This window comes from Neophocaena asiaeorientalis, unplaced genomic scaffold, assembly GCF_003031525.2.
Source record: "Neophocaena asiaeorientalis asiaeorientalis breed wild unplaced genomic scaffold, Neophocaena_asiaeorientalis_V1.1 scaffold253, whole genome shotgun sequence".
NCBI classification, from domain to species: Eukaryota; Metazoa; Chordata; class Mammalia; order Artiodactyla; family Phocoenidae; genus Neophocaena; species Neophocaena asiaeorientalis.
The window spans coordinates 5,615,919-5,637,306 of record NW_020174553.1 but is presented as its reverse complement, the minus strand read 5'-3'; the positions used below and the strand labels follow the sequence as shown (position 1 = coordinate 5,637,306).

The 21,388-nt window shown below is 36.5% G+C and overlaps 1 protein-coding gene across 4 annotated transcripts in view; it reads left to right on the top strand.

Moving 5' to 3' along the window:
* The window catches only part of SNAP91 (synaptosome associated protein 91), a 151,447-nt gene that overhangs the window by 61,319 nt on the left and 68,740 nt on the right, over positions 1-21,388 (top strand). For 2 of the 4 annotated variants that reach the window (XM_024757430.1, XM_024757431.1), the window contains 5 exons: positions 3,361-3,467; positions 7,475-7,516; positions 13,123-13,193; positions 15,279-15,284; positions 18,779-18,806. In XM_024757430.1, the coding sequence (XP_024613198.1) occupies positions 3,361-3,467; positions 7,475-7,516; positions 13,123-13,193; positions 15,279-15,284; positions 18,779-18,806 (254 nt within the window). The remainder of the gene's footprint in view (positions 1-3,360; positions 3,468-7,474; positions 7,517-13,122; positions 13,194-15,278; positions 15,285-18,778; positions 18,807-21,388) is intronic. The other 2 variants (XM_024757433.1, XM_024757434.1) reach the window with 2 other exon arrangements.

Genomic DNA, 21,388 nt, shown 5'->3' with positions numbered 1-21,388 from the left:
CACTTGCCATAGGAAACAGCTGTTCAGGTACAGGAAGCCTGCTGCTTCGGCCTCAGTTTCACCTTCCAGATCGCCCACAGGTCTGTCTAATGTGCGGAACTAAATCTGCATCCAGATCCCTGGCTTCTCATGAGTCTAGAAAAAGATAGAATGGAATTGGGCGAGCCAGTCACCAACGTCGAATACAGTGCCCTGGGAGGTTTTGCCTTTCCTGGGGAGAGATTCCTGCCCGTGGTGTGCAGTTCAAAACCACATCACCTTTATTTCGCATGAGGGAGTTTGGTGGCAAGCCAAGTAAGGTAGACTTTTCCATTCGCTTTTGCTGGCTGACCTTAATCTTCTTTACAACTCATAAATGTGAGCTTTTGCTAAAGTTCATGTCCAGCCATCTGCTGTTTTGCTTTCTCTGTGTATTCTTCACTGGGAAACTTATCGTTTCCATTATGAGGAGTCTCACATCTATGCTTTCAGTCCTTCCCTTCCTCCTGAGCTTCAGTTTTGCACGTCTGCTTATTTGTCGACACTTAAATATTGTGTTCTTACCTCAAGCTTTGAGTTGCCCACTGACTAAAATCTGTGCCAGCCAGAAATGAAGTTCTGTTGATTCATTCTCATCCTCTCTCCCCAGCGTACCCCTGCTTCATCCCCACTTCTGCTTCATGAACGCTGGACTTAATGCCTTTACCATTGATTTAGCAATTAAAGATGTTAAGTCATGTGACTCTCCTCTGTTATTGTCTTGAACACTCCTTAAGTGCTGCCCTGCTTTACTTTATGTTGACTTTACAGATGGAGTGTATTAAGCATACATTTTCTCCTTATATTAAAATAATAAACATTCCATGTATTTTTTTATTTCATTTAATTTGAAAAAGAGAGTCTCTTGCCTAAGATTAGGAGCAGAAAAGGAGAAGAGTTGTACCTTTTCATATTAGAGACCTAACCTTTCAAAAGTGGTAGTTGTACATTCTGGCCTCACGACACTGTGGTGTTGAGTGGCCTTCATTCAGCATTGTCAAATTGCTCTTGTAAAAGTAACACTCTAGAGAAGTATACGCAGTATCCCGAGTGGTTTGAGACAGGTCTGTTTTTTGTTTGTTTACTAACCAAGCGCTAGGAATTAACTTTATATATATATCATGGGTGAGTCTCAGTCAAGGACTTCATGACCAGTTCTCTACATCTAATGTTGGAATCAACAGTGGTGCAAATCTTAGCAAACATTTTATCACGGTAATGAAACTCTGGCGCATGAATAAGAAGATGCTTCCCTTACTGGCTAGTGGTCGTTAGTAATAGCTTACATGCAAGGTCTCAGTTTGTCTCACAGGGATGAGATACCTTTTCATCTGGTTCTTTTCCTCGGACAGTTATTCTGCAAAAGCCAGTACTAATATGACAAGGGAATTTGTCAACACTTTATAAAGATTCACGTTACAAATGTCAATATTTGATCATTTCAGATACTGAAAATCAACATGTTATCTTTATTATGAAAGAAAGAGACTCATTTCTGGGTGACCCATCCCCTCTGTTAAAAGTGTTAATTTCTCTGGTCTCTTAAGCGGGTGAGGGAACTTCCCAGCTTTGCACTGATCAGTACATGTTCCTTTTCTGTGTCATTACCACTGTTACAGAAACACTTAGGAGATTATAACCTAAAACCATCATTATTGAAAACTCTTTTGTTGCTGAATCCTAAATTACCACAAAAGATACAAACAACTTAAAAAGCATCCAGAGGAGACAAAAAAACACTGCTTAAGATTTTGATGCATTGGTTCTAAGAGGAGATTGAGATTATTCAGTTTGATTTCTCTTCTTGTGTTATCCCTGAAGATCTGATTCAAAGAAATAAACTTGTAGTAAAGAAAAGTAATTTAGACACTTGGAAGAAATTGTTTATGTGAAGATTGCTTAAAAAGCAAGAAAGGTGTGTTTTACCAGAATAAGTCCTAATTTTCAAAGGTTTAAACTGAAAAGATCTGTTCCCCTATAACACCATATTTCTGTCTCTAGCTTAGAAGACAGGGTGGGTGGACAAAGAAAGTATACTTAAATTTGGCCATTTTTTAAAAGACCCACTTTCCTCTCGAATCCTAACAACTAGAATACATTATGTGTTTGTTTTCTTGATCTTTTTGCTTCCCTTGAATACCCTACAGGGGAGGTGCATGTTAAAAGTAAAATTACCGAAAAACTGTCAACAGAAGGTAATGAGTAGCTACCCTCAATAATTAGTTCTTTGTGTAATTATATATTATTAAACCTTTCATGAGAAAATTAAAAATACTTTTGAGGTAGTAAAATTACATGCCGAATGAAATCCAGAACTTTCAAATGTGAGAGAGCATAAAAATAGCATATGTTTAACCATGTGCAAATATGAAATAATGAAGATACTGAGCCATCAGTTATGATCCAGGGTTGCCAGGGAGCTATTGTAGACACTGGCCGACTGTGTCTCCATCCGCAGTGTTAGTAATTTTTGACTGAATGAATGGATGAATGACTGGCTGGGGAAAGCACTGTTAAAATGCTAGTTTTCTTCAAAACATGTATGGAGAAAAATACACTCTCATACTACACTTATAATTCATAATTCTAGTCTTGGGAAGCAGAAGAGAGCAGCAAAAGGACCCTTTGTTTTTCTGTCTAGAAAGCTAAAAGTTGAGAAAATACCCTCTCATACTACAATTATAATTCATAATTCCAGTCTTGGGAGGCAGAAGAGAGCAGCAAAAGGACCCTTTGTTTTTCTGTCTAGAAAGCTAAAAGTTGAGAAAGACGATACGATTATGGACTAGAAAGGACGAAACTCCACTATTTTATAACAAAAAGACATAATGTTTGAAAGAAATAGTTAATGACCAGTAAAAGCAAGTATCACTTATATGGAGTGTAGACAATTTCAAGAATTCTTTAATTCAGGGAAGTTTATAGATTATTGCTTTATAATATATAGATTATTGCTTTATAGTGAACTATTAAGAAAATAAGGATGCTGTAGGGTGCAGTTTTAACTTTTGAGATTGTTATCAGTAAGAATTTGATGCTATTTTCGGAAACAGAATATTACGCTATATGTATCATGAAGTATACCTGTTATGACAATTAATATATTCTTCTACTTTAACTGTATTTTCGTTATTTAAATTTTCATGTGAGACATCTTAGAACATAACACCTTTCCTAAACTACTCAGACCTCACTTGTTTAGGTGTTTTTAATATTTCCCATAAGTTTTAGTGCCAAGTGTTTTGATTCAGACATTAAAGTTGTTAAGTAGTTGTATCAATGTAAGCTTAGAAGAAGATTGAATATAATACACTTTCCGAAATGCTTATCTGTCTCTTCTAGAAAAGTTTTTTGAAATGAAGAAAGGACAATGTAAAGATGCTCTAGAAATTTACAAACGATTTCTAACTAGGATGACACGAGTGTCTGAATTTCTCAAAGTTGCAGAGGTAAGTAATATTAACACATGTATCTGGAGTAAACAGTAGAGTTCATAATCTGGCAAGACATTCTGCCACAGAGTCACAGGTTATTAGGGTTGGTAGTGGCCTTGGAAGACATTTCATCCTGCTTCTCACCCAGAGCTGTGCTCTGCACTCTTGCTTTTCAATCAGAAGATCATCCTGTGTCCAAATAAAAGTTTCATGGATAATGAGCTCACAGCTTTGCAAGGTGGTGGTCTGTCCCTCCATCTCACCTCATGGCTGTCCTTGATTTTGAGAAAGTGCTTCCTTTGTATTGAACTGTAGAAAAAAGCCCTTAGAAAAGTCTGTCCATTGTTCTTAGTGTGTAAACGATAAACCCTGACTTTTCTTACTGTGTCAAAATGATTTCAATACAAAGGAAAAAAGAAAACAAAGTATAGTTAATTTTATAAAGTTTATAAATTGTGTCTTAAGGATGTCTCTTTATACGTAATCACAATAACTGTGTAACCATACAGTTGTTGTTCCTGAGGTTATCTGTAAATTGGTGTCTTCTCTTATGAAATCCAATGATTGACTCATAGTGGAAATTATGACATTTTATTACATTCCTTTGTCAGGGTGACAAATGGGTTCTTATCTTGCTTGTCAACTAACTGATTGCTAGGGCTGACTGAAGTGTTTTGCGGGAAGGGTTCTGAAGCTCACCAGCAAAGCATAAAATGCTGTGGACGTGGGACATTCATGCCATGTTTTTGCTGTTCTTGCCATTTTCAGAATGTAGCACAAGAACAGACATTTTATACACATAGTTTCAAAAGCACTCTAGTCCAAGCATTATTCTTCAAATTTCATTTATTCACAGGAGTGCTAATTGTCATATGTAAATTCCAAGACCAAAATAATCTTGCAAAATACTGTCTCTCGAGCTTAGATCCATACAGTTTATAATCAGAATTTGCTAAAAAAAAAATCAATATGGGAAACAAAAGGTAAAGATTAGCTTAATAAACTACATATACATTAAAGCATGTTCATGTATATTTCCATGGGTTTATTGATGTTGGTGGCCTTTAAGGAAGGATAGAATTGCTTGAAACTTTTGCTGCTACACAAGTTTTATTTTTTGTATTTGATATGATTTTCCCATGGTTCAACTGTAATTATCAGTGTAATCTAGCAAAATTTGCCTAATTTCTTTCTGTGAGAGGATCAGTTATACCTAAACACTCAGGGCAGAAGATTATTTCACTGTTCGATTAATTCCTGATGCACACTCTTCCCAGTGTTCCCATCTGATGTTGTGTATATCGAAAAAGTAAAGAGCTGGACGTGTTACAATTTGGGGGTAAATATTTCTCTAATCAACCTAATAAGGCTGGGCTCAAGGTCTCCTTGAGAAAAAGGGTGCTTATATATCAGTTCCTTCTATTCTTACATGTAAAATTTTACTTTGTGTCTCTTGATAACCTCGTGTTATCACAGGCCCATTTCAGGCTGCTGAGAAGGAGATATACAGAAATTAGATGTCACTTTGAGAGTTTGTCTTTAAACAACATAATAATCAATATTTTAATTTTATTCAAACATTATGACTAAGACTTCTTATAGAATGGATACTAATTTACAAAATTACTTTTAATAGAATAAACATTAATCACAATGGGTTACCATTAGTGTTTCCTTTCACATTTAAATCGCATCGTTCATAATTTAAACATTAACTATTTGGATACCAGTGTCGAATGGTTTGGTTATGATTGGTAAATACAGAAAAATTTCAACAAATATACGAAGCTTCTCTTTTCTACCAAGCAGTGCTTGTGTGGTGTACATATGTATGGACTCCTACCCAATAAGCTACCCTGTTGTTAATACCATTTGCCTGAAGAATGTGCAGATGACTTGCAAGAATGTTGTTTCTAAAATACAACTCTATATATAGGCTATATGGCAAATGTTAACATTAAATTTCCCATCGTATTAAAAGAAATGTGGAGTAATTGAATAATTCCTATGGATATATTCAAATTTTGCAGAGGAATTGCTTAAAGTACAGAAAACTTCCTGTGCTTTGAATTTTTATACTGAAGTCTCCTAAAGCAGGCAACTGAAACTTTGAAAATGGTTATTTTACAAGTAATAGGCGTGTCTGCTAAACGCACTTACCTTTTATAGAACTAAATTATTCTTAGTTTGCTATTCCAAGGTAAATACCAACTCATTGGAGTTACGTCTCCCAGAATACTTGCAGACAGAAAGTGATGAGATTTTTGTAGTACAGTCGCACTTCATCCTCCAACTTCATTGTGATTCAGAAGTTCAGGACAGTAAGAATAGCAATGTAAAGGAAGAATTCCTTTAACAGAGTTACCCACTTCATAGAATCGAATCACCTTTTAAGGAGGTGATTCCAATATTAGGGACCCATAATGCTTTAATTTAAAAAACACTGACTTCATTCATATTCATATTTATTTAATGGATCATCTCAAGAGGTATTGAAATATGGAAATAAATAGAATGAAGTTGCCTTAATTTATAATTTCCATACTTTGAAAGAATGTGAGTTTAGGGCAGACATAAGGCAGCCCCCAGCAAAGAATTATCATCCCAAAATGTCAATAGGGCCAAGGCTGAGAAACGCTGCTTTATTTTGTATTTTTTTTTAACATCTTTATTGGAGTATAATTGCTTTACAATGGTGTGTTAGTTTCTGCTTTATAACAAAGTAAATCAGCTATACATATACATATATCCCCATATCTCTTCCCTGTTGCGTCTCCCTACGCTGCTTTAGATATAGAAAAGGCAAAGGAAAGAAGTTAGCTCAGCATTTGACACACAAGTGGACTTGCCCCTCTCTAGTTTGCCTTATTGTCTTTCAGGAGCCGACACTTAGGCTTCCTGTATTTGCTTCCACATTTCCATCAGCATAATGAAGCACTTCATTTCTCACAGAGAGACTTGGGTTAACCCGCTTTGTTTCTTTAAGCCTCAATTTCATCATTTATATAGAATGAGAGAATGAAGTTATGATTTGTATTTTTCCCCAGCTTTTTATTTTGAATAATTGTCAAACCTACAAAAGAGTTGATAAGCTTGTATAGTGAACACCTGTGTACTCTCTTCATTGATTCACCTTTATTAATATATTCCCGTATTTGCAGTCTTGGTAGCACTTTCTTTTTCTGCCCCTCCCTCCCTCCCTTCTCTTCCTTCCCCAAGCTACCAAAATTTAAAATTCACATTTGCTTTTATCTAGTAATTCCACTTCTACAAATGTGTCCTACAGATGTGTCCACACAGGTGCAAAGTGATGTGTGCAGCATTGCTTGCAATGGCAAGGGATTGCACGCAACTTAAATGTTCGTTAATAGGTGACTTGTTAAATAAATTGTAAGACAAGGAAGCTGTTTAAAAATGAGGAAATTCTGTATATTAATATGGATATAGTTCCAAGATGTATTGTTAAATGAAAAGTATAATCCCAGTGTATATAGTACACCATTATTGTATAATAATGTGGGAAATAACTATGTATTTATGGATTTACTATTTCCTTGGATATGCATAAAGAAACTCTGGAAGGATACATCTTAGATGTCACAGTGGTTCTCTCTGTGTGAGGAAGGGTGGAAACTACACCCTGAACAAGTTACTAAAATTCAGTGAACATTCCCTGTCCAGAGGACTGACTGGGCATAATTAACAATTTAAATTTAGTCGAAGCATTTAAAAAAAATTTTAGTTGCCATTAACCATGGAGGAAACCTTTTACACTTCAGTTTCCTAAGTTCTTTTTTCAGGTTCTAGCAAAATTCTGCACATTTGTTATACCTATATTGCCAAAATCATTGCTCTTATATTGAGTGGAAAACTCCACAAAAAGCACATATTCAAAGTGAGATTGATATATATAATAATTATTATTTTATACCAAGATTGAGCTGTGGTTTTAACTAATTCTATAGGTGATCTGAGAAATTAATTTTTTAAAACCTATTAAGTAACTTTTTTTTAATCCGCAGCAAGTTGGCATTGATAAAGGTGACATTCCTGACCTCACACAGGTAAGTGATTCTCTGAGTGAAAAATTCAGTATGCATGAAATTATTAATCCATAGTTTACCATAAATGGTCTTACCTAGGGCAGAGGCTTATAAGCATTTAATGCATTTTTGAATGTAGGCCAACCACCTTGGAAATCATTCTAACTTACTCTTTCTTTTTTAGCTATTAAATATATTTCTGGAGATAATATGAATATTTTCCTAATCTTATAAAATCGTTTCCTCTTTAAAGGCAACGGTATTTAATTATTGAGCTCGTTTTTTTCATTCTTAAACTTGAATCAAACGGAAGCCTTGAAAAATGTTTAAAAAGTGTTTTATCCATGAAATGTGACTATTCATAGGCATGTAATCAGAACATTTGAACTGTTCTTCCTGCTTCTTCTCCTAGTTTTCAACATGTCCCAGGGATGGAGGAGGGGCACGAATAGCGAGAACACTGATGTCGTAGTTCTACTGTTCGATACACTTGATTTTTGTCTCCCCTGTGAAGGGGAGGAATTTCTATATACAAAAGAACCTTTTTAAAAAAAATAGTAGTGGTAGATGAGTGATTTTCTGGGGACTATCTAGGAAGCAAAAACAATAGTAGAGCTTCCTTATCAATCCTTTTATCTGTTAAGAGGGTACATTGTATGGCTCCTTGGATTTAGAATCAAGATCATTCACATGTGCAGAATTACTGTAGGACCTTTCTCATAATTGGCAGGAACTATTTTTGTTTAATCAACTTGTCATTCTGCTACGGTAAATTTCTGTTCCAAACATGTTCTTTAACTAGAAATAGATGATAGGAGAGAGTTAAGAACTGCTACCCTATATACCAGTAATGAATATATGAGTTTTCTGTCTTTGCAAATAAAAAGAAGTTATTGTAATTGAAGAAAATTGTCATAATGAAAGGTTACCCATTTTTAATAGTATCAAAATGTGTTTAATAATATATTATCTTTATTATCCCTTAAAATGTTTCTATATTTAAATGTTAACCTTAAATTTTTATTAAAAATTAGGGAAACCCAAAGTAATGGTCTCTGTATTGAGACCATTATTATTATTATTAAAATACCAATTAAATACCAAGAATTCTTCATAAATAAAATTCACAGAACAATTCAGAAAATGATGGCATTGTATTTTTTTATTTAAAAGTTGGTGGAAAGTGCCTTCTAATAGACAGAATATTAGTATAAAATATTTTTGCTACTATGAGAAAATAGTGTTCTTTGATTAGGTGCATACCTAAATAAGATATTGGTATCATCTTGGATATGGCTAAAAATTGTGTGCATAAAATACTATTAAAATTTCTTTATTAGATTATAATCTAATAAAGATTTATTAATTTTGTACCACTGTAATAAAAAGCAAAGAAAATCACTGTGCTTTCATTTTAAATTATTTAATTATTTACATTATTAACATTTACATTGCAGTTTAAAAAAATAACCCAACTACATGTTAACCTAAAAAATGTAGATATTTAAATATTTAACTCAATGAATAGCTTTTAGAAATGGTAAATCATCTTTATTTCTACTGTACAGACTGCTCTCACCATGGAACAGAAGTAAAACTAGTCATGTTGTTAGAGAGGCGGGCAGGTTAAGAAGAAAATAGGTCCTCATTTATCTCAGTTTGGGCAGAGTCTGAAGGGAGATAAAAAAAAAAAGGTTTAAAAGGATACTTAAATACCTTTCTGTTTTTAAAATTAGAAAATTATAGCATATCATTGACAGATTTACATACTTGGCTTTAATTTTTAATGATACTGTTATATTCATTACAGTTTATATAATCTTCTCTTAAGAAGTCCAGAGGCATAATATTTTATGTAATGATGTATGTTCTGTGTTGTTATAATTTGGGGAACAGAGACCCATCCTTAAAGAAGATAAAATCTTACTCTGGGTCTAGTAGAAAGCAATTCTGTGGTAGAGATTCATTAGACACTGGTAACATTCTATCCTCTGCTTTTGTTATGACTTGAAGAGCCACGTAGACTTCAGTATTAACATTTATCTTGAAATTATCTCCTTATTAAAAAAATCCTCTAGTTCATTTCTCCAGTGTATATTTAAATCTCAATTCAAAAGTTTTGTGTGCTTCTGAAATTTCTTAATAAGTTACTTAATTGTGATTTCTGTTGGGTTCATGAGCAGCAGAGCTAAACACACTCCCTAATTTTTATTTAGAACCCTTCCACAGGTCTCATTGGAGGCTTGTCATTGAGCTGGGGTTTTAGACCCACTGTGACAGTCTGGTCAGACAGAAACTGGAATGTGAGCTGTTCTAGGGTTAGTCCTTCAGATAGTGTTAGACAAGAACTAATCTGGAGATGGGTCAGAAATGCCAGGTAGTGTGGACTCTGTTTGAGACCTGTGAGATTGGGTTCTACTCTCTGCCAGGCTTCTCTGTGGCTGCCATGGCCACTGAATCTAGCCGTGGCGATGGACAAAAATAGCCAGCAAGGAAGAGGATTAAAGAGATGATGGGGACCAGAAGGGCTACCTATTGACTGGGAGTAGGGAAAGGCTGCTCCTCACTGAGAAAGGATTAGAATTCCTCTTGCAGCAAGATGAAACAGAGGGATTGAATGGATGTCTTCCTGGTTAGAAAATGTACAGTAAATACCAGTGTGGTCATCTGTAGCCCTTTTTAAATTGTGCATATAATATCATCATAAAAGCATTTTAAATGATTTATAAATACCAGTGAAAAACCTTGTTAAACACTCAGAAGTACTGTATTGAATAAGAAGTGAATATGATATCAGAACTGAAATATTCCTCCTCAGCACTTTCCAATGGTTTCTTAGATCTAATAATCAAAAAATTTGAATGACCTTTTGGTTGCTTTTTATTTCCATTTGTTTTTAATGGTGCTTTAGGATCTAAAGCATCTGAATTGTAGATGGATGCTTCCTTTTTGATCCTGTGCTCACAATCAGCTATGAATTTGTTTCAAGAAAAGGATTTTCAAAATATTATTTCCTGTTTGGTGTGTGTGCATGTGTTCCGAATTTAATATATCTCCGTTTATGAAAAACATCTTAGGTTTTGATGTCAGGAATTCTGGTTGATCTGAAAACTACTGGTAAAGAAAAGTCTCCTTTTAAAGACTGTACCACTGATGAATCGGTAACCATGATATATCACTGTCATTTATTAGTCACAAGCTGCCTCTTGTTCTTTGGGTTGGTATTTTCACCTGATTGGTCTGTTGACTTCAGCAGTATTTAAACTAAGCAACTAAAGATACTGCTAATTATACTAAAGTTCCTTTTACAGCAGCAGAGGCATTCTCAAAGTTTTGCCCCTTGGAAATTTGAGACAGTTTTCATTTTTGTCTGCTGCATGCCAGGATGTGCTCAGTGCCATAGAGCTCAGAAGGCCAATATTCCTACACCCAATGAACTTTACTATCAAAGTAGTTTTTTTCCCTCCAAAAATGTTTGAAGAGTTTATTTCTGTTAGATTTCACATGTCCTAATAAGAGATATAAATGATGAAGCATTTTTAAACTTCTAAGCTAAAATGCTCCAAAGTTAATTTTATGTGCAATGCATTGCAAAACACCACCTCTTAAAGTCAGTTTTGTAGTCTGTGTTCTTGGTCACATTTCTCTCAACTACTGTGATTTTAGTGACTACTACTTTATTTTTTTCTTAAATTACTAAGAAACTTTACAAAAAGAATGAAATTGAAAACTATCATCCTGTTTTTGGTTTTTTTGTTTCACATAATCAAGAAACTATATAGGAAAAAATACTACTTCTTTTGTTATCCCATACTGTTCTCTATTTTATAACTATAAATAGCATTTCTTTAAACAGGTTTAGCACAGAATCACATTTCATTTACCTTGCATTTAATATTCAGAGCACCTAAGTCTTCCAACTGGAGAGAGGTTCTATGGCATGATATATTTTTCCTTACTGTGATCCCAATGAAAAGAATGGAAACCGAAAAGGTTAAAGTTATATGTCCGGGCCTCCTAAGTTCCATTATTATGACAATTATAATTATTACTATTATGACAGTTATAATGGAAGTTCTCAGGTGTGAATTCATCTAAAAATTGTTAAGCCATTTCTGTCTTCTTCCTTTTAAAGTTACAATACACATTCTGTTTATTAAGCGAGCGCATCTTAGTAGTTTACAATTTTTCTATAGAGCAAAATTTCCTTTATCTCTTAAAAATTCATTCTTTAAAACTTAGAAGTATACCCCTAGTTGCAGTTTACTGGAATTTGCTAAGTCACCTTTTACCTGAGCTATATTAAGAATTCTAATTTTTATAACTTTCAAAATTTATTATATCTCCTGAAAGTCATTTTTTCTACTCCACAGTAATTAACTTTTTATATAACGTTCACAGGGCTGTCCCTTTCTACCCTACCTTCGTCACTTTGATCAAGTTAATATTTTTGTTCACTTACTAATTTATATTTATAAATTTATGTGTGGCTCACTTTGCAATTTACACGTACAATAATCTCACATAATTATATATGTAATAATATTATTGTTAAGGCAGTATATGAGTCTATTAGTGAAATGAAAATGAAAATTAAATGTACTAAACAATTTTAATATGAATTTTATTTTCATTTGTCATTAGAGGTGCAAGGTAAAATGTAGAGTTATACTATTTTAGCAGTTAGCATAGTTACTTTAAAATCCCTCAAAATTAATTTTATATTAATTTTAAGAATAATTGTCAAAATTAAATGTATCTATAAATGTTATGCCAGTCTTTGAATGCCTATGCTGCTGTTAAAGTCTAACTTGGGTTAAGATTATTCGAGAAAGGTGAAGGTAAATTTCTAATGCTTGAGGAATAGATGGGGTGGAATATTTATACGAACCTATTATTTCTTCTCCTAATATACAGCAAAATGCCATCACTTTATATTGCCTAAAATATGATAAAAACATTCAGGTACTTCTTAATAAAAGAGGTGAAATATATTAAATTTGCCAAAACACAGTAGTCTGTTATAACATTAATATTTGCTAAAGTTACTTTATTATGTGTATAAATTACATAGCTGAATAATAAGAAAATCTTAATTGTGGTTGACTATTAAAGTTGTATTTTTTTCCCCACAACTCTCACTTACCCTCTCTTTTTTAATAAAGTAGTAATTTTCCCTAATATTTCAGTCAAATATGGATAAGTGAGATTTTACTGTATTTTCATATTTCTGTAAGTTTGTATTTGGGCACTTATATTTTTGACTTGGATACAAATACCTTTACTTTTTCCACTGTGGTCTTATGGAAACATATGGTGAACTTGATTTAATTGAGTTTACTACATTTAAGTAATATCTTAGTAAAAGTCTATCCAATGTCATTTCTACACCGAAACCACACTGTAACACTGTTTGTTATGCAGTGAAGTTAAGTATATATATGATGGGCCTGTTTGAGATTCTGTGGAATTTAAATATCTAAGTACCAAAAGACCCTGGAATGAAATTATCTCCCATATGTATTAGGGTGCCCAGACCTGCACTATACAAAGTTACAGTGATGTTCCAGTGTATTTATTTTGAAAGAAAGCGATGCAGACATTTATATTTTACTTTCTTATTGTAGGCTCCCAGCAGTCTTATGGAGACCCTTGAACAGCATCTAAATACATTAGAAGGAAAGAAACCTGGAAACAAGTACGCATTAGTTGTATATTCTAAATAAGATGAAAAATACTAGACTTATTCTTTATACAGTGAGATTTATCACAGTACTACCGTTTTAGGGTATGCTTTATTGTAATTATCCTGAGTTCCCTCAAAACCCCTACCCTTCCCATTAACTTACGACATCATGACCCCATTATAGGTAATCTATCTGCAGGCTAATTCAGCAAACTAGTAGGTTGTACCTGTGTTGGCTGGACTTGCTGATTTATTTATTATTTTGCCCTCAGAAGGGTCTCACAATCCTCAGAAAAAGAATTTCTCGTGCTAAAACTTGAGACTGTCATCATTGGGAGCCCAATTTCCCAAGAAGCCTTGAACACTCTGTTATGTTACCGACCCTACTGTGAAAAAGCAGAGCCTTCAGGAATGGCTTTCTGGATTCAGACTCTTCTCAGGTGGACCCTTCGGCATGACATGCTGCTGACACTTGACAGTTATTTTTCTAGACAGAGTAGCAGTTGAGCAGCGATAAGTGTAGTTTTAATAGACTTTCAACCTTTCTGTTTAGACACTTAGATTTTTGACCATTTTTCCTGACTGCATGCCAAAAATGTCCAGGTTCCATTTTTGTCCTCTCTCCAGCCGGGGTCATACTTGTCGGTTCACAAGACCTGGTACTTTCCCGTCTTTGTACCTCGCTCAGAGTGTAATTCTGCTCATCTTGGGTGCCTCCGCTCCTTGTCTCTGCGTGTGTGCATTTTACACATCCTGGGAGGGCCATCTCATGAGGGCTTCCTTAATCATGCACCACACTGTTTTATGACTCTCCTCCCCACCTCCCCTGCCCCGATATGTGGTTTAAATGGATTTTCTGATTCTTAAGGTCAGGGACTATTTTATACTTCATCATCTCCACCTAGAAACATAATGTAGCTCTCTCTACAGAGTCAGCTTGAAATCTGTTTTTGTTGGTGATCCCAGCTTTATGTTGATTCTGTTTAGATCGACAGCAGAAATTGGTAGAGACAACCCGTGAAGTGCTCATTGCAGGGCTATAGGCTGATCGTGGATTTTACCTGTGATACAGCTACCAAAATGCACCTCCTTTCTGCTTGCTTCTCTCTGGGCGTTCTCCCAGAATCTAGACTCATGTGTTGAGTCACTCTTTTGCCTGTTGTTTAGCTAAGGGTGATTTCTGTCATCTTTTCCAAGTTAGTATAAAAACTATTGCATGTCTTAAGTTTTTGATGGTAAACAACGGAGTAGGGCTCTCTCGGGCTGTGATGGCAGAGCTATTTGGAATGATGGATGACAGGACCTCTCAGGGGCTCTGTCAAGGTTGTACCATTGTCCAAGGTCTGTCCCCACTTCAGTGTGGCCATGGACGATCAGACTTGTGTGTGTGGATTGACGTCAACTGAAAAGACGTGCGAGTATATTAAGTCACAAAAGAGGGTGCCCGCTTCCAGTAATTGCTGCCTTCTCACACCCCTCCCGTATTAGGGTGTCTGGGAAGCAAAATGAGTGGCCTAGGATTTAAGCCAAAGGAGGCAGGAAGCCTGAGAAATTTCCCTCCTCCTGTGGCAGATGGATCCCTTTAGCTGAGGAAATATGCATATGCCAGAGTTAGAGCCTCTCCCTTGGGCCATGCAGGATGCGTATGGGTGCAAGTCAGCTTCTCCGCCCTCTTCCCTGCTCAGGTCCCCGCACCCCGCACAGGTCCACCCTCTTGCCTCCTGAAATCTGCCAGGGCTGCAGTCCTGTGAGAAGCCGCCTTCTAGAGTGGATCTCATCAGCCCTAACTTCAGCTCTAAAGCCGCCCCCTTGGGGCTGCTGCCAACTATTTTTGGACTATTTGGCTATGGACACTTGGTTACATTTCTAGGAGTAGTAAAATAAGAACCTAATGATCTTCTGTTTTGATTTACCTTGTACTGAGCATAATTTTCCTCTCTCCTTTAAAATCATTTTATGCTTGTCAGATTTCTTTTCTGAATTGGCTGAGACCACCTATGAACTTGTCTTTTGCTTATTCCCTATTTTTAAAATAAATGAACTATAGTAGTTAACTATTTTCTTCTTTGTATGTTTGTGCTTACCTGGGACCTTAAGTGAAGGGTGAGTACTATATTGAGTGACATTTTTTGCATTTGGTTATTCCTAAAAATGCAAAAAACACTCTTAAAATTCCACATTTGGTATTTAGAACATTGAAAACTGATTTCTGTCCATTTTACACATCTGTGTTTTTTCATTATACTCTTAAAATTTTCTCCTAAGGTGGCTCGCATAAATGGTTTTATTTTGGTCTTCTTTGATCAAGACTAACAGACTCTCTTAGTTGTATATTCAGATATCCCTCTTAGATTTTAGACATCAAAGACTTTTTCACTTGTTTAGTTAACAAAAGATTTCCCTATGGCACGTGGCAGAAGTGCCAAAAGACAATGCTATTAAGAAAATTAATTACTTAAATGGGTTTTCTTTGTCTTCTGGTAGCAGTATAAAACTATTCTAACCTCTAAGTCAAGTAAGTGCATAAAATGAAGCATTTTCAAATGTCTGCTGAAAAATACGTAGGCCTTTTATATTTAGTGCCTTATATCCACCGATACTCGTTTTTGAAATTCTATGGAATACTGTGTGATATGCCTTTGTATATTGTCTGTTTCTGTAATTCCACAGAACAAAAGAGAGAAATTGATTTTATTTTATATGTGGGTTTACTAAGTGTTGAGGGTGCAAGAAACTCAAGTTTATTGTAATCAAAATTATTTGGAAGAGATAGGTTTTTCACATCTGTGTTTTGTCTTTCTGGCTAGCATTTTTGACCAAAAACTGTGTAGGGATTAGTGTTGTGAATAAGAAATAAAATTTCTTCTTTTGATAGTTTACCATTAACACATGGGAAGTGTAAACCTTAGCATTTTCTGTATTCATCATAGAAACCCATGGATTTGTTTGTAACATTTTACAGGATCTGTGGGTCATTCATTCTCCTCTAAAATTACATTCGTGTTTTATTTTCCCCCAACGTGGTTCACCATGTACTAAATTTCTCTAGCTGAAGTTATCGAAATAAGTATCGGGCTTTAAATAATGTCATTATATATAAAAGATTGTAGCATTTCCTTTTATAAAGGGCGAAGAGCCAGTGGTAGGGTAGAAAATCAGCTGAGGAACAGGTAAAAAGAAGCAATTTGTGTGTTGTGTAGGGGAGGAACAAATGTGCTGGGCTCCCCTGTGCTTTTGTCAGGACGGGCTGGAATGTGAAATGTGCACAGACAGACTTGGACTGGAGCCTGAAATCCACCATTAAAGAATGATGAGACTTTGGCGAGTTATTTACCTCTCTGAGCCTCAGAGCCCTCAGACTTGAATCAGTGTTGAGTGATGCTTTTTAAAGCTGTGGCCCCAATGGGAGCACCTCTGGTTCTACCTTTTTGATGAAATCATGGCAAAACCTGGATCTGGTCCATGGGAACAGAAGTCATACATCCTGACAGTTTAGTTTCATACAATATAATTTTTAAGATGTTTGGTTAATTTATTTTTAAGATGTTTGGTTAGTTTATTTTGGTTAATATGTTTATCTGATATAAAACAATGAGATAGGTTCGCTTCCTTCAAAAAATTTGGCATCTAGTGGAGAAGACAGACGAATAAGATACAGTGCTTTAAGTGGGATGATAGTGGGAGACAGGAGATTTTTTTGCTGAATCCATGGGGTAGCTACAAGTGTCATTTAGTAATAGCACTCATGCAAGAGCTTGACAAAGTGATTCTTGTGCCAATTATGATATTTTGTACTTAGGTTTGAGCATGATATTCTTTAGTAGTAGGTAGAGAAATTCTGTCATTTTTACTATATCTTTATTTTGCTACAGAGTATAGAATATATTAGAAACTTTTATGTATTAGTTTGGAAATACAGTTCAAAAAGTTCTCGTTCATCCTCAGTTCTCTTTTCTATATTAATATTGCTCACTGTGTCAGTACCACTAAGAATTGGTTCATGAAAATCTCTTGAGAGAGAAACAAATTAATTTCAATTAACTCATTCTTAGAAACTGACCACATCAGATGGCTTCTATGTTTTCTTTGCAGAGTTAAGGCTATTATTTTCTTGAATTTTTATTTAGACTTAACTCCCTTCCTTTTCCACATATGTAAAGAGAAAAAAATGGTAGGAGTGGAGGAATTATTAACCAAAAACTCATTAGGGAATTTTCAACCTCAGTACTAGATTTTTAGGTTCCTAAGTTTCTGAGATATAGAGAATACTGTGATTCCATTTATTTCAGTAGACCCTTAGTGAGCAATATAGAGAAGCATATATCCTTTTCTTCATAGGATATGTTACTCTGAAGATAACAGCCCAAGTACACATAACCTAATCGAGTGTAACCCTTATGCATCTGTCTTCCTTATATCACAGAAATCTCTGTTAGCCCTTGCTTTCATGTTCATTTTAAGTGAAAACTTAAATGACAGGAAATGGCAGGCTTGTGTTTGCAAATGAAGTTGAACATAAGAGGTATTAATCTGGCATATAATATTGTTAAATTTCTTTTGCTATATCCAATAAAATAAAAATTCATGATATTGTACAAAACTCCAGTTACTCAATCTCTGCTGATTTTATTTTACTCCTGCCACGTGTGATATTTTCTCTGTAGATGAGTAGAAGGGCATCCCTGCCATTCTCTGAGAGCCTGACAATAGTCTTCTTACTGAAATGTCTTTTTTTCTTCATTTTGTTTCCTTACTAATTTATTTTCCACCAACTCAGGTTAGTAAAACCTAAGCTGTTTAGGCAGTCATCTCTGAAGCATTTTTCTGGAAATGATATATATAATCAGTGCTACCAGCAATCTAACTGAAAAAAAAAATGTATGTCTTCCTGATTTTCCCTCACTCCCTTAGACACAAGCATTGAGGTTACTCTTCTTTTTCCAGCTCCCAAGTTCTCACAGGATAATGGGACTATTTCTCATAGATAGTTTTCATTACAGCCATGAAAAAAACCAGACAATCTCTAGGAGTACACACAGTGTGGAGTATGCGCAGTGTGTCTCAGCTCAGTATGGAAGCTGAGACACGCATCAGGCACAGGGCTTGTAGGGATCTTTTTTTTAATTCTAGTGTTCCTTTTATGTATCACAATTATGACTAAATGAATCACAATGTGCTTTAACCTTAATGGGTTTTCTAACTTTTAAAAATAATAAACTGGACGATTTTCTAAAAATTCTGTAAAGCATTATTTTTCCCAAGTCTTGGCAATTTTTTTAAAATTCCAATTTGAACAGTTTATTTTTGATGGACGTAGGCAATAAAGATCAATTCGAATAATTAATTGAGTTGCTAGAGATACCAAAAAAAAGATTTTGAATTTAAGAATTTCTAATACTAGAAATTAAGTGGATGGGAGACATTGGAAGCAGATGTTGTAATTGAGTGAAAGATAAAATATATTTTAAAAATAGTTTATCCATTACTAAAAAAGTCTGTATGTAAACAAGTTCATGCTTGACCAACCATCAAACTTAAGTGCTTCTACAAATGTATTCATGTATATCCAATTTTAATTCTTTTTGGTTGCCTTTTAGATCTGGTGCTCCCTCTCCATTAAGTAAGGTAAGTTTGTTTTTTGTTTTGTTTTGACCATTTTAACAACTTTTGATTGTACAGTTCAGTGGCATTAAGTACATTCACATTGTTGGGCAGCCATCGCTATCATCTGGTTGGAGAACATTTGTCATCTTCCCCAGCTGAAATTCTGTACCCTTTAAACACTAACTCCCCGTCCCCCTCTCTGACCACGCTCACCCCCAGCTCCTGGCAGGCACCATCCTACTTTCTGTCTCTATGAATTTGATTACTCTAGGTACCTCAAATAAGTGGAACTGTCCTTCAGTATCTGTCCTTTCATGACTGGCGTATTTTACTTAGCATAGAATCTTCAACGTTCATCCATTTTGTAGCATATGTCAGAAATTTCCTTTCATCTTAAGTCTGAATACTATTCCATTCTATGTGTGTATCACATTTTGTTCATCCATCCATCCATCCATTAATGATCACTTGGGTCACTTCCGCCTTTTGGCTGTTGTAAATAACGCTCCTGTGAACATGGTGTACAAGTATCTGTTCAAGTCCCTGTTTGCAGTTCTTTTGGGTCTACACCCAGAAATGGAATTGCTGAATCATATGGTAATTTTATTTTTAATTTCTTGAGGAAAGGTAAGTTTTTATGTATTCCCCTTTATATTAGTTTCTTAGTCATATAGCAATGTGTACTTAGCCCTCTATCTGGACTAAATTTTTCTTTAAGTAGACGAAATTTTCATACATTTATATTACAACTGAAAACAAATGTGTCAGTGTTAACGTCTTACTAGTTACAAAGCACTTTCTCGTACTCTGAATCACAGCCCTGTGACATAAATAAGGCACATAACATTGTGCCTGCTTTGATGGTAGAGAAACCAATTGTCATTGGGTATCCTCACAAGCATACCTTTTAGACAGTCTACCGTAATAACTGTCACAACTCCTTCACCTCCCTCTCTCCTTTAGCATCCTGAAGGACAGGATTAGGGTTGTTAGTGACAGGAGTATTTACTTCTATAGATCAGTAGTTCACATTTGCCATTGTATTTTTCACATTGCCATTTTCATTGCAAAAATGTGATAAATGTGCTCTTTCCTCTTTGCCAAATTTCTGTTACATAACTGCTGTTATTACAGACAAAAAAGTTGGCATTATGACTGCACAGGGTACCCCAGATACCCTTTACTGTGTCAATACCTGGCCGGCTGCCCAAGAGACCCTCAGGGAGCTCCAACAATCAAACAAAGAAACAAACAACCTAAGCTCCCTGGTGATTCTGCTACAGAGCCAGGTTTAAAATCATTATGTCACATGGGAGAAGATGACGGTGTGGGAAGATGCAGAGTTAGCGTCTCCCCACAACTAGGGAGCCTGCTGGCCGCTGGTGGGGGACTCTGATGCCCAAGGAGATTGGAGGAACCCCAAAGTGAACCGGTAGGACATAGGGGGACTGAGTGGGGAGGAGAAGTGGATGCCAGACAAGATCAGTGCCCCTGAGGCCAGGGAGATCAGGAGAGGCAGGCGGGAGGGGCCGTCCAGGAGGAGCGGGAGAGGAGCAGAGGGCGATTGCCCTGCCCACTGGGGCCATAGGAGCCTCTAACCTCCCAGGCTAGTCCCCTACAATCCAAAGCCCCCTCCAGGCAACGTGGGTTCTGGGAGCATAGGAGGGAGGCCAGAGAGATTAGGAAAAGCAGGCAGGAGGGGCCCTGTGGGAGGAGCAGGAGAGGAGCAGAGGGTGATTGCTCCACCCACTCGGGCATGGGGAGCCTGCTGAGCTCCCAGGCCGGTCCCCTCCCCACCAAGACCCACCCCTCCCTGCCAGCCACATTGGTCCTCGGGGCATAGGAGGGAGGCCGGGGAGATCAGGAGAGGCAGGAGGTGGTGGGGCGGTGGCCCTCTGGGAGTAGCGAGAGAGGAGGGGAGGGCGTTTGCCCCACCCCCTTGAACCCAGGAAGCCTGCTGGGCTCCCAGGTAAGGTCCCCCGCCCTCTGAGACCAGGGGTGGGGGGCACGCCTGGGCCCCTTCTGTTCCTTGAGCCTAAGCCCCACCCCCTACTGTCCCCAGGGCCTTTTCCAGCCCTGTGGGTCCTGAGCACTGGCCCCACCCATTGTCCAAACCTCACCCTTGCTTACTCCCTGCCCTCCACAGCCAAGGCCTTTCCCCCCATTTTTTGTTTTCTTTTCCCTCTTTTACTATTGTGGTACTGATGTACCTTCCGGTTGATTCATCTATATTTTATTTTTATATTCTCTCTAACATATCTGTTCGTTTCATACTCTAATTTTATTTTTTACTTTGTTATTCGGGTTTTTTTGTTTTGGGGATTTTTTTTGCCACCCCACGTGGCTTGTGGAATATTGGTTCATGAGCCTGGGGTTGGGCCGAAGTTCCTGTGGTGGGAGCTCCGAGTCCGAACTGCAGGACTAACAGAGAACCTCAGACCCCAGGGAATATTCATCACAGTGAGGTCTCACGGAGTTCCTCACCTCAGCACCAAGAAGCAGCGCCCTACCCAGCAGCCTACAAACTCAAGTGTTGGAAGCCGCAGACCAAACAACCAGTAAAGACAGTAACACAATCCCACTCATAAAAAAAAAAAAAAAAA